The following is a 19,818-nucleotide window of genomic DNA, read 5'->3' on the forward strand; positions in this document are numbered from 1 at the left end:
AAATCACATTCTTAACTCAGAAAAGAATACTCTCTCAGAAAAGAGAAGTGATGGCGTATTAAGTCATCGTTTCGGAGAGAACGTCGTGGCATACGCATGTAGGAAGATTTCTTCACGGCAATCTGAAAAAGTTGACATTTGAAGATCTGTTCTTTCATAAGAAGCTTCTCCGAGCTGGTCCAGAAACTACAGGAACGGTTTCATTGCACTGTGATGGGATTTCTAATAAACGGTGAGGAACATTATTACTCTATTCCATGTGATAGCCTTATTTCTGCTGCGAGAAAATGTTTTGATAATAAGAATTACATTTTCAAGACAATTTGGGCATGAACTCTGACAATTTGTGCTTGTTGCAAAAACTGGGCAAATGTGTTTTAATTGACAAGGTTGAGGATGGGCTTAACACCTTCAAAGAGCACTCCTGGGGATTCAAATTCACATTTGAATAGCTTACAGACAACTGCATACAGTACTTAGATGTTTGCCTTTCGTTTTCTGATAACGCACATACTTTCTGGAGCTATCAGCCTAGGAGCGCTAAGAATGCCCTTCCTTACGACAGTGGGCATTCGAAGTTGATAAAAAATTGGAACATCTCCCTGAAGCAGCAGTGATGCACACGCCAATGACCCGGCTGAAACTGGCGTTGACGTAGGTGCTTAAAGAATGGTTAGAAGCAAAACTCTGGGGAGTGTCCGTAGATAAACGAGCAAAAAAGTCTTTCCACTCGGCGTGCGGTCGAGCAATGCGGTCGAGCAATGCGGGCAGTGGAGAGGGTGAAGTGAGAGAGAAGTTTGTTGCAAGCGTGTAGAGGAGCTCGCAGCTGCAGGCGCTGCCAGGGGGTGAGAGAAAGAGTGGCTCCAGCGTGCACCTGCGAGAGAATCGTGCTGGGGGAGCATGGCATCAACACGCAGCAGCGGCGTGGCCTACTTGGCACCACTCTAACACCTGCAGCACGTTCGTATGGACGTACGTATGTATGACACTACATGCATGAGTCAGAGCGCTACTTCACATCTGAAAAGAGGAATCGCCACCATATGTATTCAGGCCCCCTTACACAATGCCCAAGAGGCCTGTAACGAATTTCAAATGAATAAATGAATAAGTCGTGTGAGCACAAGGGTGAGGTCAGTCTGACAAACAAGATTAAAAGATGCTGGATATCCCAACAGCGTCAGCATACCTGTTTGCAAAACCCTCATGCAGAAATTTAAGTTCAAGAAAACAGGACCTAAACAAAAACAGACTGATCAAACACCTTTGCATGTTATTATATACATACATAAGGTACCTCACAATTTAAAGAAAATAGCGACCAGATATGATATCAGTTTATTGTTTTCCGCCCCTTGCAAGCTTTTGAAAGTGTGTGTGCTAAACAGCAACAGGACTAGCTGATCATGCAACATTCGTCACGAGAATAGGTTCACTGAATGCCATTCTGATGTTGTGTATGAGATATCGACACGTGGAAAGATGTCAACGACACATAAGACAAACAGGACAATGCTTCAATGACTGAGCAAGACAGCAAGCATACGACCTGAACTCTTTCATTACTGCGCAAAAATAGCTATTTTTTATATGTCTCGGGAATATTGTCCTTGCCAGTTTGAAAATTACTCCAGGACGCACTGCAGCATACCAAATTTTGCTAAATGTAATGCTATTTTCAGAAAAATATAACTTGTAGAGCACCGACATATTGCCATGTTCCACTTCTCAAGTTTTGTTATCACCCCAAAACACTACACAATTCTCAGCGCAAAACGCGCGTGCAGTTTTCGAGAAGCTTCCGGACTTTAGTAGATCATTTCGATAAGATCAGGCCCACTCTGCGAACTGTACAGATTTTTCTGGAACCTACGCCACCGCCAGCGATAACGCTAGAACATTCGATGGAAAGAGTATAAATGCCGACACACTTCGCTGCTTGTCAGAGTTGATCGACGGCCGACGCTCCGTTCGCCGCTATCAGTCCAAGACTGCTACTGTAATCGGACTTTCCGTTTACCGGGCACAGGTTCGCCCAAATAAACAGTTAAATTCTAACACAAAGTCTCCTGCCTTCGGCCACGTCACGACCCCGTGACATCTGGTGGAGGTGCTGCATCTTTGATGTTCCGGATGCCCCTTTCAAGCCGCGACCCCAGCCCAAGTGGCAAAGAAGACACAGATGCTAACCCTGAACAGCGAACAAGCCGCCGACAGCAAGGTCTCCCACCGGAGTACGGGCTTCTACAAGACAAGGCGCGGAAGACCAAAGCCATGACCTCGACTGCAACGACAATGACAACCAGAGTGTCCCAGCCCGCGATCGTCATTCATCAACCCAGGGAACCATGAGTCATCGTTTGAAGACCCGGAAACCTGGCTAGAAACATACGACCGTGTAGCCACCCTCAACCACTGGGACAACGAAGAAAAGCTCTGTCGTGTGTACTTGAACCTGGAAGACACCACAAGGACCTGGCTCGAGAATCGGGAGTTCACGCTCCAAACGTGGGATGTATTCTGCGGCGCATTCCTGCACACGTTCGCGAGCGTCGCTCGCAAAGAGAGGGCCGCTGCTCTACTAGAGACCCGGGTTCAGCTACCAAATGAAAAGGTTGCAATTTTTATAGAGGAGATGACCTGCCTATTCTGTCACGCTGAACCAGACATGCCTGAGAAGAAGAAAGTTCATTTTCTCATGCGAGGGGTCGAACAGGAGCTCTTCGCGGGACTAATGAGGAATCTACCGAACACCGTGTAAGAATTTGTATCCGAGGCGACCACTATCGAAAAAACTCTGGACATGCGCACCAGACAGCGTAATCGTCGCCTGACTACAGAATGTGCTGCTGCTCAAGCCAGTGACTCCGAAGACCTGCGTAAAACGATCCGAACGATCGTGCGCGAAGAGCTGCGCAAGCTGTTGCCTTCGGCGCAGCCTCAAGGGGATTTGATCGCCGACATTGTGCAAGAAGAAGTTCGGCAATCGCTTCGAATTCCCAAAACACCGCTGCCCGAGCCAGAAACTATGAGCTACGCCGCTACAGTGCGCCACAACGCTCCTCCCCGTCCATGCCAAAACGCCGCCCCGTCACACTTCTGTCGCCAGACGCCACCACCCCCACCGACGTCCAACCGTTCACCAGCGGGCCAGCGCACAGCGCCGAGGAAAACGGATGATTGGCGGGCACCTGACAATCGCCCGCTCTGCTACCACTGCGGCAAGGCCGGGCACACATACCACCGTTGCCAGTACCGACAGATGGAACTGCGTGGCTTCGCCGTCAATGCATCGCGTCCGCAGCCAAGAGAACAGCCACGTGACATCGCCGACTACCTGACAGGAACACAATGGACACCACGAAGTCCTTCTCGTTCGCCGTCGTCCAGCCGCCGCATGTCACCGCACCCCCGGCAGTACTCTGGCCCAACGCGGGGCCGGTCTCCTAGCCCATATCCGGGAAACTAAGGGCAGCAACCGATAGAGGTGCAGTTGCTGTGCGGCGAACTACCGAAGATCCTCGGATGACGACTACGCCGCGACGGAGCTTTCCGAACACGCCAACCAGGCAAAGCCCTGGCGGCGAAAGTTCACTTACCGAAGGTGGCCTGACGACGCAACATGGAAGCAGCGGAACAAGCCGAGGCAGCCGTAACTCGACGCCACGCCCTAACTGTAATGCGAGATGGGGACTAGCGACCTCGACGTTCTTATCGACGGCCACAGTGTGATACTGTGGTATCGCTCTCGTCGATACTGGAGCCGACTATTTTGTCATCAGTGGGTCGTTCGCCGCGAAGTTAAAGAAAGTTAGGACAGGTCGGGAAGGCCCTGAAATCCGCACAGCCGGAGGTCATCTCGTAACGCCTGTAGGAATCTGCACAGCGAGAGTCACCATTAACGGCCGTATTTATCCTACAGACTTCGTAGTCCTGCAGCGTTGCTCGAAAGATGTCATCCTTGGTATGGACTTCTTATGCCTCCATGGTACTGTCATTAACATAAGAACAAAGTCGATAACGTTATCCACAGAAGAAGCACTACTGTCGCGCACGCCGTCAGGAAACCGTGCCTTGAATGTGCTGGAGGAACAAGTCACCATTCCGCCTCGCTCCAGCGTCATTATTTCAGTCGGCGCTCCTAAATCACCTGACTTGGAAGACGTCGTTAAAGGCAGTCAGCATCTGTTGGTCACCTGAAATATTTGCGTCGCAAGAGGAATTGCAGAACTGCGGGGAGGCAAGGCAACGGTTATGTTCGTTCACGAATTTCAGCAATGAATACAAACATGTGAACAAAGGTACAACGGTCGCATACATCGAATAAATTGTAGACGCCACCAGTGCTTTCTCCCTCGCCGATTCTGCGAAACCTGCTCATAGGAACCAAGCCCCTCCCACAGCTTTCGACGTCAATCCCAGGCTCCTGAACCATAAGCAAGAACAGCTGAAGGCCCTGCTCCTGCGATACGAAGATCGCTTTTCATCGTCATCGAACATTCGGCAGACCCCAATCACGAAACATCGCATCATAACCAAAGAAAATGCGAGACCACTCCGTCAGAGTCCGTACAGTGTTTCGACGCGAGAACGTGAGGCCATGAAGAGACAAGTTGATGAAATGCTGCGGGATGACATCATCCAGCCGTCCAAGAGTCCATGGGCGTCCCCCGTGGTGTTAGTGAACAAAAAGGATGGGACCCTACGTTTCTGCGCCGATTATCGCCGCCTGAACAAAATCACAAGAAAGGACGTGTATCCTCTCCCACGAATAGACGACGCACTTGATCGGCTCCATAACGCCAAGTACTTTTCGTCAATGGACCTCAAGACTGGCTATTGGCAAATCGAAGTCGACGAAAGAGACCGAGAGAAGACAGAGTTTATAACACCGGACGGCATCTTCGAGTTTAAGGTGATGCCCTTCGGCCTTTGCTCAGCGCCTGCAACTTTTCAACGCGTTATGGATACAGTACTGGCAGGATTGAAGTGGCAGACTGGCCTTGTGGACTTGGACGACGTCGTCGTGTTTTCCTCGAGTTTCGACGAGCATCTTCGGCGCCTTGAAGCTGTACTTCAAGCCATCAAGACGTCTGGACTCACACTGAAGCCAGAAAAGTGCAGATTTGCGTACGAACAGCTTTTTTTTCTGGGGCACGTGATTACCATTTCTGGAGTTCGTCCCGATCCTCGAAAAGCAGCCACCATCGCCGACTTCCCACCGCCCACTGACAAGAATGCGGTGCGCCGATTTCTGGGCCTGTGCGCCTATTATAGGCGGTTCGTGAAAAACTTCGCCCGCATCGCCGATCCTCTCACTAACCTTATCAAGGCCGACGTGGAGTTCAAGTGGGAAACACCGCAGGAACACTCTTTCTAGGAGCTTAAACACTGCCTCCAGGCGCCTCCATTACTTGCTCGTTTCGACGAATTCGCCGAGACAGAAATACACACTGACGCAAGCAGCGTAGGTTTTGGCGCCGTTCTTGTGCAGAGGGCTGACGGACTTGAAAGAGTTATTAGTTACGCCAGCCGATCGCTAGCCAAAGCAAAAGCCAATTATTCCACAACAGAAAAGGAGTGCCTTGTCATCATCTGGGCCACGTCGAAATTTCGCTCCTACCTCTACGGCAGGCCCTTCAAAGTTGTGAGCGACCACCACGCCTTGTGTTGGCTAGCCACCTTGAAGGACCCTTCAGGTCGCCTTGCACGATGGAGCCTGAGACTTGAAGAACATGACATTACCGTCGTTTACAAGTCCCGCAAGAAACACTCCGACGCCGACTGTCTCTCTCGTGCACCTGTCGACCAACCACCACCCGACGACCCGGATGACGACTACTTCTTGGGAACGATAACTACCGACGACTTCGCTGAACGACAGTGGGCCGACCCGGAACTTAAGGCCCTAATAGAATACCTCGAAGGCAGGACTGCCGAAGTCCAGAAGGTATTCAAGTGCGCATTTGCGTCGTTTTTCCTGCGAAATGGTCTTCTCCAAAAGAAAAACTTTTCACCGCTTCGAGCCAGGTACCTCCTTGTGGTGCCTTCAGCTCAGCGACCAGAACTCCTGCAGGCCCTGCACGACGATCCGACAGCAGGGCACCTAGGAGTTTCTCGCACGCTCGTGAGGATACAAGAAAGGTACTATTGGCCACGTCTTACCACCGACGTCACTCGTTATGTGAGGACATACCGGGACTGTCAACGACGCAAGACACCACCGACTTCTGCAGCCAATTGAACCACCTCGCCGACCTTTCCAACAGATTGGCATGGACCTACTGGGGCCGTTTCCGACGTCGGTTTTCCGAAACAAATGGATCGTGGTAGCTACCAACTACCTCACCCGCTACACCGAGACAAAAGCCCTGCCAAAAGGCAGTGCATCCGAAATAGCTAATTTCTTCGTCGAAAATATCGTCTTACGTCACGGCACCCCGGAGGTTCTTATCACCGACAGAGGAACAGCATTTACTGCTGACCTAATACCCCTGTCACACGGGCACTTAAAAGTCTTTTAAGCAAGCGGTCTTTTTCCGAAAAGGAGTTCCTGACAGCAGACACACGGCACAGAGCGAACTCCTTTTCAGAAGCGGTCTTTTTTGTAAACGGAGTTCGTCGATCTCTTTTACGGCTTCAAATGAGTAGCCTTGAAACCAGCGGGCGCAAGCAATTTTCGAGTGGTGGGAAAAAAAGAGCGAATGCTTATTTTTCTGTCACCAAAACTCTTTGTAAAAGCAAATTTCATATCCTACAGAAGGTGTAATGAACTCTTTTAATGGTTATTTCCTTTTCTACTCTCGTAAGCAGCTACAACGCGTCGGCAATATCACGTGGTGACGCTCGGTCTCGCGCCGCGCCATTTTGCACAAGCGAGGAAAGCGTGGCAGTCGTGTGTTTGCCCGTCATTCAAGTGGTCAAGCTTGTATAGGGCAATGCCGACTCGCTTCTCAGGAGTGATGGTTTCACGCATGCTGGTGCACTGTCTTTCGAGCTCACTGCGCAAGCTCTCCACAATGAAACGAAAGGTGGACGGGTACACTCGAAAAGACTGCTTGACGTTCTGCTCACCGAGGTGAGGTACAGTTCCCTCGAACCACCTCTCGTTTCGTCTGAAGGCCCAGATCGATCACAGGCCTTCTCCGACAGCTCCAGTGCGCACAGCAAAGAATTGCTGAACAGCAGTTGCTGCTTGATCCTCTCCTTGGCGGCTTTTGCAGCGTCTCCCTCGCTTTCCAGAGCGAGAAAGCAGGCCATGAGGCTTGCGATCCTCGCTTTTTCTTCCGTACGGTCGTTCATAACGTGTCGAGAGCAGCGAAAAACAAATACGTTAAATAAAAGCCCAGTGGTGCCAGACGGACTTGTGCACGTCGCTAGTTATGGCAATACTTCCTTAACTAGTGCAACAAACTTTCACATTGGTGTTTCTTCATCTCTTATTCTTAAATTTATTTGAAGAAACCAGCAGTGCAACAGGTCTTTAATTTGTACATCGTGATACATCGTTTAATTTTCATTGCTTCTCTTTTAACTGCTAGTGCCACGCTTTCACTTGCGTCTTCGAACGAAAACACTAAAAGGAGATCGTTGCTGTTGTGTGTCTGCGCCGCAACACCTCTTTATTAAAAGTCTTTCAACTTCGTAAAAGACCGCTTACTTAAGACTTTTCACACGGGCGCGCAAAAAGTCTTTCAAGTAAGCGGTCTTTTACGAAGTTGAAAGACTTTTAACAAAGATGTGTTGCGGCGCAGACACACGGCAGCAACTATCTCTTTTTAGTGTTTTCGTTCGAAGACGCTAGCGAAAGCGTGGCGCTAGCAGTTAAAAGAGAAGCAATGAAAATTAAACGATGTATCACAATGTACAAATTAAAGACTTGTTGCACTGCTCGTTTCTTCAAATAAATTTAAGAATAAGAGATGAAGAAACACCAATGTGAAAGTTTGTCGCACTAGTTAAGGAAGTATTGCCATAACTAGCGACGTGCACAAGTCCGTCTGGCAGCACTGGGCTTTTATTTACCGTATTTGTTTTTCGCTGCTCTCGACTGCTCTAGACACGTTATGGGCGACCGTACGGAAGAAAAAGCGAGGATCGCAAGCCTCACGGCCTGCCTTCTCGCTCTGGAAAGCGAGGCAGACGCTGCAAAAGCCGCCAAGGAGAGGATCAAGCAGCAACTGCTGTTCAGCAATTCTTTGCTGTGCGCACTGGAGCTGTCGGAGAAGGCCTGTGATCGATCTGGGCCTTCAGACGAAACGAGAGGTGGTTCGAGGGAACTGTACCTCACCTCGGTGAGCAGAACGTCAAGCAGTCTTTTCGAGTGTACCCGTCCACCTTTCGTTTCATTGTGGAGAGCTTGCGCAGTGAGCTCGAAAGACAGTGCACCAGCATGCGTGAAACCATCACTCCTGAGAAGCGAGTCGGCATTGCCCTATACAAGCTTGACCACTTGAATGACGGGCAAACACACGACTGCCACGCTTTCCTCGCTTGTGCAAAATGGCGCGGCGCGAGACCGAGCGTCACCACGTGATATTGCCGACGCGTTGTAGCTGCTTACGAGAGTAGAAAAGGAAATAACTATTAAAGGAGTTCATTACACCTTCTGCAGAATATGAAATTTGTTTTTACAAAGAGTTTTGGTGACAGAAAAATAAGCATTTGCTCTTTTTTTCCCACCGATCGAAAATTGCTGACGCCCACTGGTTTCGAGGCTTCTCATTCGGAGCCGTAAAAAAGATCGACGAACTCCGTTTACAAAAAAGACCGCTTCTGAAAAGGAGTTCGCTCTGTGCCGTGTGTCTGCTGTCAGGAACTCTTTTTCGGAAAAAGACCGCTTGCTTAAAAGACTTTTAAGTGCCCGTGTGACAGGGGTATGATACAGCCAGACAAACCACTGCCGGACGACAGCGTACCACCCACAGACCAACAGCCTCACCGAGCGGCTAAACAAGACGATCGCCGACATGCTGGCAATGTACGTCGATGTCGAACACAAGACGTGGGACGCCATTCTTCCGTACGTGACCTTCGCATGCAACACGGCGGTGCAGGAGACGACGCAGATATCTCCATACAAATTGGTCTTTGGAAGGAGCCTGGCAACGACGCTCGATGCCATGTTACCCAACGTCACCGACGAAGAAAACCTCTATTTGAGTGACTACCTTCAACGCACTGAAGAAGCCCGACAACTCGCGCGTCTCCGTATCAAGAATCAACAGACGACCGACAGCCGCCGTTACAATCTTCGACGACGCTTCGTGGAATACCAGCCCGGTGAACGTGTTTGGGTGTGGACGCCAATACGCCGACGTGGACTAAGTGAAAAGCTTCTGCGACGGTACTTCGGACCGTACAGGGTGGTTCGACGTCTCGGTCCACTTGATTACGAGGTTTTCCCCGACGGCATCACGAACTCTCAGCGACGCCAATCGCGACCTCAAGTCGTTCGTGTCGCGCGCTTCAAGCCGTTTCATGCGCGTTAACAAAGTGAAACAGTGTTTTTAGGGGCGAAGCTCCTTAAGGCGTGGGCTGTGCGTCCCCTGTATGTGGCCACCTCTAGTTTAGTTCTTGCAGTGTTCACTAGATGGCGGTACTGTCTCCTGTATGTAGCCACCTCTCGTTTAGTTCTTGTAGTGTTTACTAGATGGTGGTACTAGTAGCTGACGATGAAAAGATGCAAGATGTTATAAACTAGATAGCGGTACTTGTAGTTGATGAAAGATGCGAGATGTTATAAAGTAGGAATGATGTCACATATGGCGCGTGTCATTGGTTGAAGGCAATCGTTCGATTTAGTGCGGCGATGTACGCTAGGGGGAGCGATGTAATAAAATGGAGTGGGCAAAATGTACAGAGGATTCATGGTTTACCAGGTTTACCTCCGGAGCTTCGCCCACTCATCATCATTCACTTCATGGATATGGAGGCACTTTTTTGTATTATTATTGTATCGTAATTTATTCATTGTACTTTCTTGCATTATTGTTGTACCTTCATCTTTAGTTAAAGCATCGGGACGATGCCTTTTTCAGAGGGGGGCAATGCCACGTTCCATTTCTCAAGTTTTGTTATCGCCCCAAAACACTACACCATTCTCAGCGCAAAACGCGCGTGCAGTTTTCAAGCATTCCGGACTTTAGTAGATCATTTCGATAAGATCAGGCCCACTCTGCGAACTGTACAGATTTTTCTAGAACCTACGCCACCGCCAGCGATAACGCTAGAACATTCGATGGCAAGAGTATAAATGCCGACGCACTTCGCTGCTTGTCAGTAGTTGATCGACGACCGACGCTCCGTTCGCCGCTATCAGTCCAAGACTGCTACTGTAATCGGACTTTCCGTTTACCGGGCACAGGTTCGCCCAAATAAACAGTTAAACTCTAACACAAAGTTTCCTGTCTTCGGCCACGTCACGAACCCGTGACAATATTTTAGAATGAATAAAAATGTAAAAAGTGTATAATTTTTGGTTGCCAGCTGGTAAACAGTCCAATAAGAAACAGTATAAATGCAAAAATATTGATAAGAAAGAAAATCTGGAATATACATTTTGAAAACAAATTATCCAGGTGCAGCATAAACCATAATAAATATTGTAGGAAATGTTTCTATTCATATAGACAAAGAAAATCAGAACAGAGGTGCTGCTTCGTTGCTCCTGCCATGCTGTGAAGCATTGCTTCGTTTTTCTTCAGACACAAGCAAACTAGTCTACTTTTCCCAGTAAATTTTTGTTTTTTGCAACAAAAGTGTCCAGGTGTTCAAATATAGATGGATACTAGTGATACTACCTCTACAAACCAGATTTCCAATGAACTTCGCTATTTCGTCTAGCGTAACTTCTTTCTATGAGACATCTCACTCAGTATATGTAGGCGTTTCTATGTATGCATGCAAGCATATTTCTTAGCATTTTGTACATTGTATTAAAAAAAAAAAGAACGGTATAGCGTGAAGTTCTAAAGTGTTTCGCGCTGCTCTGTAGCCATGCCAAGATGTGCCCCGATGGCCCCCTTGTCATTAGGAGAAGAGGTCCACACCGCGACCCAGCGAAGTGTGTGCCTCGCACGTAACCATAGTAGCTATAAAATTGTGCACAAAGGTCAGTGGCTACGCACTTGCGGCGTAAAAGACAACTTGAGGCCGTAAAGAAAACAACCCCATGAACGGCTGCAGATGTCTCAGGCTGACACAAAGCACAGTGGGCATGTCGGCTGGCCTCGCGTCGACATCATGTCAAATCCGCTTATTTTCTTCATGCAGCTTCTCGTCTTGGGATCGACGGCGACGGTCCGAGAGACGCATTGCACATTCGTCCTCGCTGAACACATGGAAAATTTTGAAGACTGCGCAAGACAACCAGTGCACTACAAGCGGTGCTGGGAAGGATGGAAGGTGCCACGTGTGGCTACATCGACGTCACCGGACGGAGATATAAATTCACGGCATCCATCGAGCTTCTTCAGTGGGCATGTCGGCTGGCCTCGCGTCGACATCATGTCAAATCCGCTTATTTTCTTCATGCAGGTTAGTGATGATGTTTCATCTGTCATATGTGATGACCCTTTCTTTGTCCAGCTGACATGCCCATGTAGCTTAAGCAGAATGTTTTCTAGTGTACACGAAATGCTTCTCTCTTTGCTTTTATTGTGTGGCGACGTCGAGCCGAATCCCGGCCTTGACGTTCAAAAGTTGCTTGCTGAGCTTTTGGATGGTCAGAAAAGCATTCGGAAAAGGCTGGATGGCATTGAGCTGAAGTTAAAGAAAGTAGAAGAAGTTGCTACGGCTGTAAATGAGGTGAAAACAATGGCGTATAAGTTGGAAAAAAGGGTCGTAAGCTTGGAAAGCAAGCTAGCTGACCTTGAAGATAGAAATAGGTGGAACAACTTGATTGTCTTCGGTATACAGGAAACAACTAATGAAAGTTTCGATGAACTCAGCGAAAGTGTGTTGAAGGGTGCGTTTACCGATATCCTGGCAATACAAGTGTCGTCTGCGGAAAGAATTCACAGAATTGGGCGCAAACAACTACGTAAGCCTCGCCCTATAATTCTAAAGTTTATTGATTACCGTGACAAGATTGCTGTGCTTAAAAATTGCTTCAAACTAAAGGGTACAGGTTTCTCGATTTCTGAAGACTTCTCGGAAGCTACACGACATAAAAGAAGAAAACTTTGGGAAAGCACGGCGGAAAATCGAAGGGCAGGCGAAAAGGTGTAATTAATCTACAACAAAATCTGAGTTAACGGTGTTCTGTTCGTTTGGGATGCAGACCGTAACGAACGAGCACCACTTCCAGGTAATGTCGCTAAGAAATCTCAGCAGTGAACCGAAGCACAATCAGGCAATTCACTTCGCTGCATTCAGTTTAACGCCCGCAGCATCATCAATAAACTTGATGACCTGGAAAGTATCACGATAGCGCATGCACCCCATCTGATTGTAATAACAGAAACCTGGCTACATTCAGATATTAAGGACGACGAAATAGCGCCACCAGGATATGGCATTTATAGGAAAGACAGACCATCTCGTGGTGGTGGTGTGGCCATCCTGTTTAAAAACTACCTCAATGTGACTAGGCTTTCCGATAGAGACGGCATTGAAGGTGTCATTATTAAAATACACCTTGAGGAAATCAACCTGGTTGTGGGTGCATTTTACCGCCCTCCGTATGCCGAGAAGGCATTTTTTGATGGTATTAATGATTTTCTTTGTTCTTGCAACACAAGCACTTCTAATATATTGTTAGCCGGGGATTTTAATATTCCCCAAGTTAATTGAGACGCGGACTTCCCGGAACCGCTTTCTAGTGCTGCTGAGCCCTTGGTCGACATTGTTCTTTTTCATGACTAAACACAGTTAGTAAAACAACCCACCCGTGTTCAAAGTAACACACAATCTATTTTGGATCTGTTTCTTGTGAGTGACAGAATCCTTCGTCGAAATCCTGCTTTGTGCGTCTATGACGGTGTATCCGATCATCGGTTGTTATCTTTGAGCATTCCACTCCACGTAAGGAAAGAAGTGAAGGAAAAACGCGTAGTGCCAAATTTCACTCGTGCTGATGACGTTGCCGTTCTTGACCTGTTAGATATATCGTTTTCAGATTTCGGTGATATGTATGAATCAAGTAGTTGCTCTGTCAAAGATTTGTGGGGTTTCTTCAAGAATCTTGTTATGAAATGCGCCTCGAATCATGTCCCCTCAAAGATTATCAGAACGCAATCTGCTCGCCCTTGGACGACGAGGGAGGTAGTGCGAGCGGGACGCAAACTAAAGAAGATGCGCGCAAAAGACTGCGCCAGAACCCGTCATCTTCTCATGTATCAAAATTTTCTAATATGCGTTTGCAGTTAAATGAAACCATAAAGAAGGCAAAAGACTACTTTTTCAACATATCTTTGAAAAACTTCTTGCTTTCTGCTCCTGCGAAGTTCTGGCGACACTTGTCACCTAGGAAGCAACAGGCATATAAAATCTTCATTAATAGAGAATTGGTAACTGATGAATCACTCCTTGCGTCATCGTTTAACAAGTTCTTCTGTTGAGTCTACACAAATGACGATGGGAAACAACCAAATTTTGCGATTTCTCAGAACGTACCCAAAATTTTTGACTTAATAATAACTGAAGAGGGTGTCTTATCACTGCTGCTTAAAATCAATATAAAGAAATCACCAGGAATTGATTGCATACTGAACGCATTTCTAGTAAGGTATGCAGAATGGTGTTCAAAGTATTTATCTATTATATTCAAAAAAACATTGTCCACTGCAGAACTCCCGAGAGATTGGAAGCGCGCGAAGGTTGTTCCGATCCCTAAGGCGGAAGATCCTTCACTAATTACGTCATACAGACCAATATCTTTACTGTGCACCTGCTCAAAATTGCTAGAACATATCATTTTTACGCACTTGCCAAACTTTCTGCAACAAAATAAATTGATTGATTGCCGCCAACATGGTTTCCGTAAGGGAATGTCGACGGTTACCCAACTCCTTGAGACAATACACGAGTTTGCCTCAGCCTTAGATAAACAGAGTCAAATCGATATAATTTTTTTGGACTTCCAGAAGGCGTTTGATCGCGTCTCACACCATAAGCTTTTGTTAAAATTAAAACCCATATTACAAAATAACTCGCTTCTCTCATGGATAGAGTCATACTTATCGTCTAGGAGTCAATGCGTATCAGTTGGCGGCTCGTGTTCACGCCCGGCGCCCGTGCAATCAGGCATTCCCCAAGGGTCGGTTCTCGGGCCACTATTCTTTTTAGTTTATATAAATGATATCGTAAATGATATACCTGTCAAAATCAAAATGTTCGCGGACGATTGCATCCTTTATCAGGAAGTAAACACACCTGCCGACCAGGCATTATTAAGTAGTGCCCTGGACAAACTGCATATTTGGTGTGAAAAATGGCAGATGTGCATCAATACTACAAAAACCGTCTCAATGACAATTTCAAGAAAGAAGGCACCATTTAATTTCCAATATTCGATAAATGGTCGCTGTCTTAGTGCTGTAAATCGTTATAAATACTTAGGTTTAATAATCACTTCAGACCTCCGGCGGAATGAACACATCATTTTTCTAGAAACGAAAGCCATGAGAAAGCTTGGATATCATAGAAGATTGTTACGACAGTCAACGCAAGAAATAAAACTATTAGCATATAAAACCTACATTCGTCCCCTTTTGGAATATGCCTGCGTGGTCTGGGACCCATACACAAAGAAAAATATTGATAAACTAAAAAAGCTACAAAGAAAATCTGCTCGATTTATCTTTCGCTCATACAATCGCCTTACGTCAGTCACAGCTCTGCTTCAGACAGCGAACTTGGAAGCATTACATTTGCGGCGATATCGCGAAAGCGAAAGACTAAAATATATGTATCTGCTCTACCGCGATAAGCTTGGCATTGATTCAAGTGCATATATAGAAAAAGTTGTGCGACGACCCACGCGGGCAGATCACTCAAAAAAATTACAGGAATTTTTTTGCAGAACGAACTTGTACATGGGCTCTTTTTTCCCACGAACTGTACGCGAGTGGAATCGCCTCCCTGGTGGGATTGTGGAGGCGGCGACAGTGGCGTCATTCTTATCGGAGCTAAAAAATTCATAGCATGTCTTCCTGCCATATTTGTAATCTTTGTTTTGTGACGTTGCGTTGTTAGTACACAAGTGACGTTAGTACACACTTATATAGGTATTATGCTATGCGCAATTGCATGTCATGCACTGTATATTTTTCTTTTTACCGCGTTAAAACCTGTGTGTCCGCGACATTCTCTGTGCGTAATATATTGTGAAAATGTTCAGCGTGCTATATTTATATGTTACCCACTCCTGCTTATGGCTTCACTTTAAAGCCAGCAGAAATCCTGTAAATAAATAAATAAGTCACCCCAAGACTTGAAGGTGGGGTTCTGTCGTCCACGGACTTTATGCTCATCCTCACTCAGTTCAGGTGGGGTTGCAAGACAGTTTAGAGCGGTGCGTGTGTTTTGCAGCGGAGATGTGTGCCCATGCACGTGTGACGATGACGCCATAGAAGCGACTAGTGACGCTAGATGCCATCCTGTGTCTGATATAACGATGAAAGAAAAACCAAAGTTGCTGGAAACTGGCTGAGAAGGCCAACTCGATACTTTAAAAATGCGACAGACCTTCAAAAATGTTTTTTTATAGAGTAAATTTTGCCCGACTCCTAGCAAGAGGTCTTTATTGAATAGCTGGCATAAATTTCTGGATATTATTACTGCTCAACACTGTCAAATTTCAAAGCTGACTCTTTATTCGACATTTGGCTTGCAGAAATTCTTTTGATTACAGACCTACGATGCCACTGTAGCATAATCATGAGGGGCACAAATTTTTGTCAAGTTTACCAGTACAGTGAATTTTCCAACAACACATGCACACTGGTTCGCGCAAACGTCTTTCGAAAATCACTATGTTGCCAAAACGGGCAAATTCAAATTCATTCTGAAAGTTGAGTGGCTGGACTAACTACTAGAAAAGGCTGGGTCCACGAGAAACAAACTTAACATGCCAAAATCCACAAACCAATGCGTCGATCACCGGTGATTGATTTGAATAGACGCGGTAACGAAAGAGTTAGGACATTAAAGGGCTTTTTGAAGGTTTGACAGCATTTAGGCTAGAGCATCATCAAACAGTTCGCACCACAAACTTACTGACACACTGTGTACCAAGGCCGCAACAGACAATTATATCATACCCTCCTTCTCACCTCTGCTTGGCCTCCTCAACTCGTGAGGCATGGTGGCAATGGCAGAGCTCCCATGAGTGCGCTCGACGATTTAAGCTTTTACCAGTCTAGACCTCTGAGATGGCACGACGACAGGTCGCGCACATTCTCGGAGACCATCACATAGTGCGCCCAGCAACATGCATGCTGTCTGGCAACATAAAAGAAGATTGTGGAGTGGTTCATATCTGCTCTGACAAGTGCCGACACCCTACCAGCTGATCTTACTTCCGCCCATTCTACAGCTAATGACAGCCAATCAGATTAGTAGCCACAGTGACATGGCTGCTGACATGCTCTAGCCTTGTCAAGTGACCAGAACACGTCGCTCTGTGAAAGGGCGATTGAAAACGCGTTCAGCCGAGTTGCAACGAGCTGCACCAATCTGCAGCCATTTGCAGCTTTAAAGCATTGTAAAAAATTACACAGTTTACGCAGACAGCTCAAATCAGTCTCTAAATAACCCTTGGGATTTGGTCTACTGGGCCAATCTGTTGGTACAAAATCGCGAAGACCATTTCAGGGTCTTTTATGGCTATGGTAGCCACATGGCTGTACAATGCAAGGAACAAAAGAGCAGTCCTCCATTTCATATAATGCGGTTTTTGAACAAAGCACTAATGAAGAATGAAGGAGAGATCATAGAAGCACATTTTATCAGGAAGGCCACGGATCGATGCATCACTACACCATCACTTCTCCTTTCCGAGAGAGAGAGCATTCTTTTCAGAGTTAAGAATGTTATTCATAGTCAAACACATGTTGTCGCGCATGAGCACTGTTCTTGCACCCTGTATAAAAGCGGTCGTAGCACCTTCAATAAATTCATTTGACAGTCAGTGCTCTTTCCTGTCCATATTGTATTTTCCTACCGTTGTCGCGCTGTTACAATACAATGACAACTCCATGAGGTGTATAGAATTTTGGCTATCCGATGGTCATAGACTGGATAGCCTTTCAAATGTGCCCTTGTGAAACAGGTACAAGTCTCACTTGCTTCACTGAAATCAGGATAAGGTTGATACTTACGGCGTGCGGGTAGACTAAGCGGTGGTGGCCGGGCACCTTGCCAGCTGAGCGAGAGGATTTCTTGGCGGCCACAAATGTTTCTCTCTGGTTTATTAACGAAAGAAAGCGACGACCACACACGGATTAGACTCTAAGGAAATTATCGGAGTGAACTTTTTAAAGGGACTGACGACCAATTTTTGTGGTACATGCGTGCTTCCCGAAATCAGGTCTGTCTAATGTGAAGCGCAAACTAATAATACCAGTCGAGCAGGACTTGGGTTGGAGTTCTGGTTCAGGTTTCCATGAATCGAAAATGAATTCAGAATCCAGACAAGGAAAAGCTATACCGCTTTATAGCCAATAGTCTACTGGCTCAATCGTGAAGCACGAGCCACATGGGACGCATAGTCGACGGCGCATGCGCACACGAACAGGCGGCCAATCGGAGTGTCTAATTGGATAATTTACTGTGCCGTTCTTTGTTAGGGTGAATGCGGCTCAGCGTGGCCGTGCATGCGCTCACAAACACACGGCAAATACATTGCGCCGTCTGCTACTTCATTCGAGCACGCCGCTCCGCAGTCGCCAAGCGCCGGTGTCGCTCGGCCGTTATACAGCATGAGCGGCGAGCTCGTGTGAGCCTGCGCTTCTTCGATTCGATGCGCGGCCGTGCCGGCTGCACTGGCGCTCCGCAGAGCGCTGCCGCGCTGGGTCGTGTTCCCCACAAGAGTGGACGCCACTGTACAATCTAATGAAAACAACAGACAAAATAGGCGCATGCCGGAGCTCCGCAGTCAAGAGTACATCGCGGTAGGCTGTAGGTTCAGTCCCGTTCTTTCTATTGCTCCGCAGTCGAGCATACGCACGCGATCTCATAACAGATTTCGCCGCAAAAGCAGGTAATCGGAGAAGCTTACCGAAGCGAGAGTGATTGACCGGCGGATGCCCGCAGTAGGAGCACCAGCCACTGTGTATCATGCCACTCGCACTGACGTGTGTTTCAACGTACATGCGCGAGAAGCCATCGCACTCGCACTGTTCCCGACCACATCGACCTCTCGGGACTCCACACACGTCTACGTTAGTGAACATATTCCGTTAATGAAGCTGACGACGGAAAACACTACGACAGACGGAACTAGAGTCGACAGTTGAGAAAGTTGTCAGTCACGCACTCTGAAACGGCGCCAAAGATTGCCGATTACGTGGAAAACGTGCGCAAAACGCCCGCCGAACTTTTCGCGACTAAAATTATGAAAGCGCGACTATTGCGAACGTGGCGTCACTTGTGGTGCAGTCATAAACTATTTTTTTGTTAAGCCTCTGAGATTAACAACAAAAAGTGCATTTGAAAGAACACAACAAAAAGGTCTCATATTTTAGGATTGAGCTTTTAGGTACAAAATTACTGAACTGACACAAAAGAAACTTGGATGTATTTTATTAGCAAAAATTTTAATTAGACGGCGACTCTATAATGACCACGTCGGTGTGTGGTGAGAGCTGGTTGCGATTTTGGTTAGGCCATGGCACCTGCATTTAGATGGGTGCGAAATGCAAAAACTGGTGCAAAATTTTGAGGGCGAGATAACTTCTGGGATATATTAGTTGGAACACATGCCCGCCACCTACCAAGCACCAACAAAACGCCGCGCCACAGCACGAAAAAAAACGTGCCTTTGTTGTTGTTTTTTTTATGTAAACAACCAACCTATCGTGCATTTTTCAGGCAATCTATAGTAGCAAATTAACAGTCAGAAATTTGTTGTTATGACCGGGACTAGGTTACGGCCCGCCGTTAGTGCTTTTGTGAGCGAATTGCACGATGCTATTGACACCGCTGTAGTGCATATAAGTGATTCTTAAAAGAGAGAAAAGATGAAAGTGAGCCCCGTAACTGTCTGCATCATAGTGCGACACCTAAACAGTAGCTTAGGAGAGATGGGGGTAAGTGGGGGCTAAAAGGGATAGGGAGGATTAAAGGACTAGAGATAGATCTAGAGCAGGGACAGAGAGACCAACATACAAAAATAAGGAGAAGATAGGAAAGATGGACACGGTCGCAATACTCCGAGGACGGGGCACCACTCGGCGAGAGCTCTTGTCGGCATCTGGTGATGGCGTAGGGCGAGCCAGTCTGCCAGAGCTGCGTTGTCGTCGGAAATCGCGGGGGCACAACCACGGTCGGCACGAAATCCAGCGAGCGAGTCGGTGCCCACCGCTGTAGTGCGCCACTGTTCCTATTGGGTAATTTCAGCATTCCTGACATGTTTCATGGTGCTCTGAACCCAACTTACCCTCTCAACACGTACATTACCACAAGAACGTTTAGACATGTACATGATCCTTATTTCCAGTCTCCCAACAATCGGGCAACCTAGAAGAATAACTTCATCCATGTCGTCGAGCATTCTTCACCCGCTGCTAACATCTGGACTGAATGTTGCCTGTAACACACTCACACACACAGATCTAACAGACAATAAAAGTTAGGCCTGTTGTAATGTAAATG

The 19,818-nt window shown here is 47.1% G+C and overlaps 1 protein-coding gene across 2 annotated transcripts in view; it reads right to left on the bottom strand.

The window, feature by feature from the left end:
• The window catches only part of LOC119163860 (uncharacterized), a 106,773-nt gene extending 88,209 nt beyond the window's left edge, over positions 1 to 18,564 (bottom strand). For both annotated transcript variants that reach the window (XM_037415932.2, XM_037415933.2), the window contains exons 1-2: positions 18,224 to 18,564; positions 17,325 to 17,408 (exon numbers count right to left, since the gene is read on the bottom strand). In XM_037415932.2, the coding sequence (XP_037271829.2) occupies positions 17,325 to 17,408; positions 18,224 to 18,398 (259 nt within the window). In that variant the 5' untranslated portion in view covers positions 18,399 to 18,564. The remainder of the gene's footprint in view (positions 1 to 17,324; positions 17,409 to 18,223) is intronic.
• Positions 18,565 to 19,818: the final 1,254 nt, after the last annotated feature.

Source organism: Rhipicephalus microplus, chromosome 8, assembly GCF_043290135.1.
Source record: "Rhipicephalus microplus isolate Deutch F79 chromosome 8, USDA_Rmic, whole genome shotgun sequence".
NCBI classification, from domain to species: Eukaryota; Metazoa; Arthropoda; class Arachnida; order Ixodida; family Ixodidae; genus Rhipicephalus; species Rhipicephalus microplus.